Source organism: Colletotrichum costaricense (assembly GCF_030867565.1).
Source record: "Colletotrichum costaricense strain IMI 309622 chromosome Unknown Scaffold_32.1, whole genome shotgun sequence".
In the NCBI taxonomy this organism is placed as follows: Eukaryota; Fungi; Ascomycota; class Sordariomycetes; order Glomerellales; family Glomerellaceae; genus Colletotrichum; species Colletotrichum costaricense.
Window position 1 is genome coordinate 364,717 of NW_026848261.1, and position 8,015 is coordinate 372,731.

Below are 8,015 nucleotides of genomic sequence, written 5' to 3' on the forward strand. Positions count from 1 at the left end.
TTGTGTCAACATCCTACGCAACGCCCCCCAAAACGCCATAGTCGAAGAACCCGCTCCAGGAATCAAAACGCTTCCAATATTCGGTGGTGTATGGGATATCCCCAACCAGTAAAGAAGCCTTTGTAAAATACGCATGCCTGATGAATCTTCGCATGCATCGATACCAAGGACTATGTGATGAACACTTTCTTAAGCTTGTCTATGGGGTAGACCTCGCCGGTGCGCAAATCCTTGACCTGGTCTGATGACAAGCCAGACTTCTTTGCGTAATCCTCGAGGCGCTCCTTGCCGTACGCCCGACTGTTCGGCAGCAGCAGCAGATCGTGCTCGACGTAGCTCTTGGTGTGATGCGCGTAGGGGACGTTGCGGGCAAGATCGTTAAGCTCTGTTGAGCATATTGGGCAAACGGATTGCGTGCCTGCTGTGGCTGAGGCATTCGTTGCCGTATTGGCGTCGGCAGCGACATGCGATGAGTTCAGAGAATGGCAGGCTGGGGTCTTGAGGGCTGAAAGCCCCGAGGAGAGAGCGATGTGGAGGAGGGGATATGAAGGCAGAGCCAATAGACTGTTGTGAGTACGGGTAAAGAGGTCGGCGAGGGTGTTCCACCGTTCGGGGCTGTAGAGGTCTGAGTACACGGCATTGGCAGCCGTTGGTGGATAGGCTAGTAAACCAAAAGCCTTGCGAAGTTCGTCCGGATATGTCGCCTTGAAAGGGACGAGGTATTTCTTCGCGTGAGTGATGGCCTCCAGGAGTTTTGGCTGGGATTGGGTGCGGACAAGCTCGATATACTGCTGGAAGCGAAGCATGAATTCGAGATTACTCTGTTTGCACCAGGTCAGTCAAGATGCCAAGCGAGGTTGGGTATACAGCTAGACGTACATCCATCTTGCGAAGCTCCTTCTTGTTATCCTGGCACCAAGCCAGTGCCTCAACCACACTCCCTCCTCTGAGTGATTCTTGAATTCGACTCATCTGGACAAAGGTCTCAACGTCGACCAAATCATCCATTTTCCGCTCAGTTGTGAGTGCCTGCGCACTTTCGTTGTAGCCATGGCGAAGCAGATAATCGACGAGCAAGCGGTCGAGACGGGCGCGGCTCCAAGCCTCATATTTGACGTCGTCAACGGAATGCATGCCGTAGAGATCGCCGAGATGGGAGATACGGGCGCCGGTCTGACGGGTCAGACGAGCTTCTTCCTCGGCGTGAGCTGTGAGCTTGCGCTTAACGCCGCGCATGCGGGCGATCATGCTATCTAGATTGCGGAGAACATCATCGGGGGATGAGTTGCCCTTGACCGAGGCCGTGGCCGTCTCCTTCAGCAGGGTCTTGATGGCTGTAGAGTCCTTCTCGACGGTGAAGTGGGCGGAACGGAAGTTCTTTCGCAGGAGCTCGTACGGGAGGCGGAGGAGGGGTTGATCCTGTCGGTTGGAATGGAGGTTAGTGCGAGAATTGAATAGCTAGCTTCCTGTGACGCAGCGACGTACGAGGAGGAGATGGTCCTGATGCTTGATTGTGGCGTGCTCATGGTCGCCCATCTTGGCGACTTTCACGGACGTGGTGACGAAGTGCCAGACCGTGTTTGACGTCGTATTTTTGTTGGAGAGAACTCATATGCTGATGTCGTCGTTATGGCTCGAAAAGAAGCGAAAAGGCGTCGGTTTCGTTGGAGACTTGAAGTTGGGAGGTCGGAGCACAGGTGCGCTGGTACGGCCGCTAGCAGCAATTGACGTTATGCCGCCGAACGTGGCGGGGCCGGCATCTTTCCGCAACAGAGCTGGTCTTTCGGGAAGCTACCTTACCTCGCGAAACTTAATGGGGTGTCTAAACTTCCAGACTGCTTCGGATTTTCTCAAATGGTTTAAATATCTTGAACGTTCGTAACTACTATTCATCCGTCCTACTACTGAGATCTCATCCTTTTGAAGACCGACATTCCTTTCCAAACGCCCACTGGACCATGCTCTGAGCACTCTGCATTCATCAGTGACAGACCCAACATGAACGGGCTGTTCAGCACAGACCATACATGTGGCTCATGTTTGATTACGTAAAGACTCTGTTGAATTGAGTGTGAGCTCGGTCCAGCCACAACCCCGCTCTCCAAGGCTCGACCCAGCTCAGTTGTCACTTGCTACAACCAGCATCCGTAAGCAAATACGATGTGAGAGCTTGGGCAGAGGTAACACTGAAACGAGGCAGACGGTGGCTAGCAACGGTCGAGACTATTTCGAAGCCGGTGTATCTGCTGTGCTTCTCTTCAAAGTGGAATGTCTCACCGTCCATTAGTCAAGTGATTCGTGTTGGCACCCACGGGAGCATCAGGTGATTGACGAGGCTCGGCATTTCGCAACGTAAACTCGAAGAGGACCTCACCCAAGTGCATAGTAGATGGGTGTTCGGACTAGGTAGCTGAGGCTAAGGTAGGAGGATAAGCCCACATCTTCAGACCGGTCGAAGCTACCCCTGCAACACTCTTCCTTACTCGTAGTAGCCTTCCGGTCCATCGCTAACACGAAGACGACGTGTCGAGCTGGCCAACAATAAGAAAGCCGATAACGAGCAACAAAGGTCAACCACATTTCCCAGGTTGGAGCGCTGTTGCGGCAGGTGCCCCTCTTCGGAATGCGGATTGGCTCGGGGCAGTCGGGGAAGAAGACACCCACTTAGAAACGACCGCCAGTGGGTGTGGATTCCCAGCCTTTGATTGGCTTTCGGTCCTTCTTGCCTCAAGAGTCAGGCGCACAACCTCCCTCTCGCTCAAGCGTATTTATCTCCAGCCTCACCCACTTTGCACGTGTTCACCCTTCTCCTTTGCCGCGTGACCAGAGCTTCCCGCCGTCGCTCCCCCCAAACCGATACGCCCAACTCAACCGGCTCCTTTCAGGTCAATACCTCCTCGAAAAATAATAAGATAAACTCAAGCCTTTGCCCAGGCTACGGCAATCCTCAAGAATCGCGATTTTGGAAAAAATCGACGCGTTTCCCTGCTCTTCTGTCAACTTTCAACCTCGACTGCTACTAACCAACTACACGGGCTCCATCCGACGAGGCCCCCCCCAGCAGCCGCTGGCGCGCGATATCACGAGTTTGATCACGCCGACAACACGTGAACTCTAGCAAAACCCGTGATCTGGCTCACCGCCCAGACCACGCCGCGAAGCACATGATCTCAAGGTATGCGAGCTGTCCCATTTTTCTGACGATCTTCCCGTCTGCCCTATCGTCTTCCATCGCTATCACACTGCACTGCAACGGAAGCACGCTTCCGCAGAAAGATTGCTTTTCCTCATTTGCGCCATTTTTGGGGGTGCTGTCTTGTTCAAGCGCATCTCGCGATCTGTTGCCCAGCCACAATCAAGCGATTGTGCCGGATGGAAACTCATCATCCGACGGTCAATACATCCTCTAGTTGTCCAGGACGATTCTTTTTCCAGCAGACACGGCCTGTCAATCCATACAACCAAGTGTCATCTCCTTCTGATGAGCGTGGCGTATGCCGATTGAAACAAATCCTATACCACGACAATCTCAGCGCTCATGTTGAGCCGTCAGCTGTGGTCTCGTCAATGTCAAGCTTTTCCTGCTACCAATCTTCCACGGCATTGAAGAGCAAGCGCTCCAGTGTTTGCTCATGAGAAGCGGTCGCTGCTTGAGAGCACCACTCAGTTTCGATCAAATTCAGCTTTGCGATCCGTCACGGCTTACGGAGCATTTGATACTCACTCACTTGTCTTGACGTGACCTTTCGTGCTTGCTACTTCATGGCCTCACCACATGCGATTCCGGAATTATTGATGCTAACCAATCTTACTTAGTCCCCGCTTCAGTCAACTGAATCCAGCTTGAGTCGACGAAAGGATCGTGTCTACTGTCCGCGGCTCCGCCTATTAATCCTCTCTCATTCTCACATTTGAACCCACGGTCTCCCCCAACAACTCTCAACCACAGCAACAATGGCCGACGTCATGAGTGAGCATCCTGACTTATCGGAGTTGGCCCGCTCCCCATCTCCCGGCCAGAAGCGAAAGCGCGACGACGACTTGTCTGATTCGATGAGTCCTAGCCGAAAGCGTTCCAGTGCTGAAGGACTTTCAGATGTGGACACTGCAGCTTTCATTGAGAATGCTGTCGAGGCTGCCCATGCCGCTGCCCAGAACGGTGTCTCCGCCGCGGATTTCAGCGCCCTGCAACAAGCTGCCGCTGCTGAGCATTCCGAGGCAGCTGATCCGGCCAATGCTTCCAGCACCGCTGCTGCCGCCCTTGGATCCATGTATCCCACCCTTCATGTTCCTCCTACCACCGAGGAGCAGTTTGCTGCACAGTCGAGCAACGATCCGACCCACGGTCAAGACCATGGCTTCGGCCATGCTGACCTGAGCCCGCCGGACGGGCTCCCGGGTCTTCCCCCTGTCCCTCAGCCCACGAATGGCCTTCAGTCTGTGCAACCTCAGCAATCCCACCAACCTCACCAGCATCAGCAACCTCCCCCACCTCAGCACCGTTATTCGTCTGGATCAGCTGGCACTCCCGTTAAGAAACCGGACGTCGGTTCAGAGGAATGGCATAAGATGCGCAAGGACAACCACAAAGAGGGTAAGCAATATCAAAGAAGATCCCGATGTAGATGCTAACCTAAACATAGTCGAGCGCCGTCGCCGTGAAACAATCAATGAAGGCATCAATGAGTTGGCCAAGATTGTGCCCAATTGCGAGAAGAACAAAGGCTCCATCCTTCAGCGTGCCGTCACATTCATCAATCAACTCAAGGAGAATGAGACGCAAAACATCGAGAAGTGGACTCTTGAGAAGCTGCTTACGGAGCAAGCTATAGCAGAGCTCAGTGCCTCCAACGACAAGCTGAAGCAAGAGTGCGAACGTCTCTATAAGGAACTAGAGACTTGGAAACGAGTTGCTCAGAATGCGGGTCTTTCATACCCCCAGGCGAACAAGGAGGAACCGACGAGCACGACCTAGAAGGTCTCAGCTCAAGATCAGACCCCTTACACTGCGGCCAACGTGGAGGTGGCGTCATCTCCTCAGCAGGCTCACATCGATCTGGCGAACCTCCAGCGTGAGAGTCAGCAGGACCAGCACGGTGCCCTTCTGTACGGACCCTCCGCCCTCTTCGTCGATGAGGTCAGCGATGAACATGAACCGCCTCACCATCAGCTTGACACTCCTCAGTACCATTCACCCATCCCCTCAATCGATTGTGCTATCCATCAGCTTGACATCCCCCAGCGCCAAGCTTCCGCCTCTTTCGACCCCCTTCGCCAGCCACGTTCGATTGCGCCTCGGGTGATCTCTCCTCATACGACTCCTCCTAGCGCGATTGCTCCTCCGATTCCTCCCAGAAGATTCCATTCGCCTCAATCTTCTGGGTTCGCTGCTTCGATCCCACAGGGCGTCTGTCAGATCGAGAACCTGGACTCCGACCCTTCTTTTTACTTTTCACCTTATACCCCCAGCCAGCAGTAAGCTGCTTTTTGTTGTTTCCTCAGATTATAAAGCACGGTAGCCGCAGTAGATAGGCTATATCATAATCAACCTTGCTCTCTAACTGTCATGTTTTCTCATACGTATATGGTTTGACCACAAAACCTTGTGTTGGGTTTGTAGGATTTGGGTGTTTACAGCAGAGGCATTACATGGACCACCGAGCTTTTCAGCCTTAGGGCATTAATAAGACACCGGCTCTTTCCACGTGCAAAAATCCAAGTTCCGTCTCCTCTGTGGCGTCTAATAACTTGGCTAAAACATTGAGACAAGTACGTCGAGGAATCGCCATAGACCGACTTCCAATGTCCATTGAGATACTCCCAGTCGTTTGGAAGAGTCTGACTAGTGCGTAAAATTTGCACAAGAAAGCTTCAAAACTTTTCAGATTGGCTAAGTGGCAAGAAACGGCGACAGATGACTTGCTTGACTTTTAAGAATGCGCTCAGAGCAAAGAAGCTGTCCATGAGTTGACTGTGTCTTTGTTACAACACCAGGGTATGTATTCTCTTCCCTCTAAGCCTCAAAGTCCGGGCCAGAGAAGACTCGACGCGGCGCGGCAAGATCAACAGCCCGTAGACTGATTTGCAGCGAGGGGTACGATTCAGCCTGCTTCGACATTGACTAAAGAAAGAGCTCGTTCAATCAGTCTCAGGCTTGGGTTTGCCACCAAATATTCCCCTGACGAATAGCTGAACAAGTCAGTGAGATGGGAGTAGACCTGCAACCCTACTAGCAAGGCAAGGCTAGCCCATCAAGTCAACAGACAGAGACGAGCACAGCCAACGCATCTGCCACACAAAGCCAAGCGGGCCATCAACAAGGGTTGGATAAGAGAAGTGTCCAGCTTGAGTGAGAACTCGCATGCCGCACTTTCCTCACATTCCAGGCTGATACATACATCTGTATCATTTACGCTTATCCGCAGAAGCGCAGGAGAATGTTGTATTCTAAACCCTCGTATTGGCTTTCCGGAGCTCTCCGGTCTGATTAGACGTTTGCCCAAGACGTAGCGTGCAGTCCAACTCCTAATCCTACCCGTTGCGCATACATGGCGAGCACGAGCTGTCCTTCTTCAAGGAAAAGGCTCTCTCTATCTTATCATAGCTACGATTAGAAGATGAGCAGCCTACATTGACACCACTTCCTTCTAACTAGAGGTCCTCGGCTTCCAAATATCACCGCTTGCACGTTGACGAAGCCTCAAACGGTTCAGTACTTCAGCAACTGTCCCTGCTCCGGCCGTAAGAAGAACGCATGTAATCGGCCATCAAATGCCACGTCCTGCATGTAAAGTCGCCCTCTTGTTATATGCAGTATTTGCAGCCGAGGCTTTTTTCGGTATCCTCCCACGTCCCGCTATCTGACTCGTAGACGGGCAGTCCGGAGGGCTCATACTCCCGACGAAAACAACGAATTCAGTCCCGGGGAGGAGCGGGGAGGAAGAAAGGGGAAGAGAGAAAAGTTCCCGCGGATTGGGGGCGTGCATCGCGCATGATGCAACAGCACGTCCTTCCCGGCCGTAGCGGAGAAGGGGGGAAGGGGAGGAGAGATTTGGCGCCCGCTGCCGTCCGGCTGCCGGATCGAGGTCCGGACCTGGGTTCAAGGGTTTGTATAGTCGAGGTTGGCGGGATCCAGCCAGTGTCACAACTTCCACGCGGTATGCTGTGAGAATGCGGTTTGCTCAAGCAAGGTAAGACGCGGGACAAAGGAGAGGAGGGGTGGGGGCAGAGCGAGCACGACCGCTTCGGGGATATATCTCTTCGCCTCAGAGGTAGTGACTGCGATGGCAGCGAAAGTGCTGACGAGCCTCGCATGGGGAATTGGCTTTCAACTTGGTGAAACTGAAGCGCGGATGATGAACGAGTTTCCGGGCCCCTTGTCTCTTGTGCAGATTGAACACGCCATATTTCTTGCCTGCTTCGAGATATCGCTCCGACTGGGCAGTCAACGTCGAGACCATGCCGATGGAGAGAGAACAGCTGCCCACACTATTTACCCATGATGAACAGCGATTTACGCCGAGACATTCCCCGGTGAAGATGTCTTGCTGAGATGGAAATAGAAAATCTGTGCTCCGTACAGGGCTCTTTGGAGTAACTCTCGACTTGACCCAGAACCTAGAAGTTGGTTTCGTTGGTTAGCAGTGCTCGTCTTTGCTGTGCAGATCCATGGATGCCGTTTATTTCGGCGCGCCATACTTTCGCGGATGCGCAATGAAACTCAAAATCAGACGAGGAGGTGCTTCTGTTTGTAAACAAACTGCTTTCCTTGACCATAGTCTGCAGTCGTTCTGCATGTCAAACGCCGACGTTTAATTAAAGGTCTATGAGCACATTCGCAACGTTTGCATGGGTGTAGTTGTGAGGTAAGTGATAGTGAGTACCCATGCCTTGACTCAACTCCAGGCCAGGGGACCAAAGCTCAAAACAAGACACATCCGTACTACATGCGCTACTGCGGCTGCTGCTACTATCTAAGGTGCATCCGTACTTGCTCTCCACCACCGGCAACGGCA

The 8,015-nt window shown here is 52.9% G+C and overlaps 3 protein-coding genes across 3 annotated transcripts; 1 reads left to right on the forward strand and 2 right to left on the reverse strand.

Annotated features, from left to right (window-relative positions):
* Positions 1-170: 170 nt before the first annotated feature.
* CCOS01_16700 (uncharacterized protein) lies at positions 171-1,536 on the reverse strand (the record flags this gene model as incomplete). The annotated part of the gene is made up of 3 exons (XM_060464836.1): positions 171-821; positions 880-1,419; positions 1,486-1,536. 3 exons carry the CDS (start codon positions 1,534-1,536, stop codon positions 171-173), a joined length of 1,242 nt encoding a protein of 413 aa, XP_060304724.1.
* Positions 1,537-2,479: 943 nt separating this feature from the next.
* Positions 2,480-2,692, reverse strand: CCOS01_16701 (uncharacterized protein; the record flags this gene model as incomplete). Its single annotated transcript, XM_060464837.1, has 1 exon — positions 2,480-2,692. A coding segment is annotated over one exon (213 nt), but the record flags the coding sequence as incomplete, so codon positions are not given.
* Positions 2,693-3,954: 1,262 nt separating this feature from the next.
* On the forward strand, positions 3,955-5,479 carry CCOS01_16702 (helix-loop-helix DNA-binding domain-containing protein; the record flags this gene model as incomplete). Its single annotated transcript, XM_060464838.1, has 3 exons — positions 3,955-4,594; positions 4,644-4,925; positions 4,992-5,479. The coding sequence occupies 3 exons, from the start codon at positions 3,955-3,957 to the stop codon at positions 5,477-5,479; spliced, it is 1,410 nt and encodes a 469-aa protein (XP_060304726.1).
* Between the last annotated feature and the right edge of the window lie 2,536 nt (positions 5,480-8,015).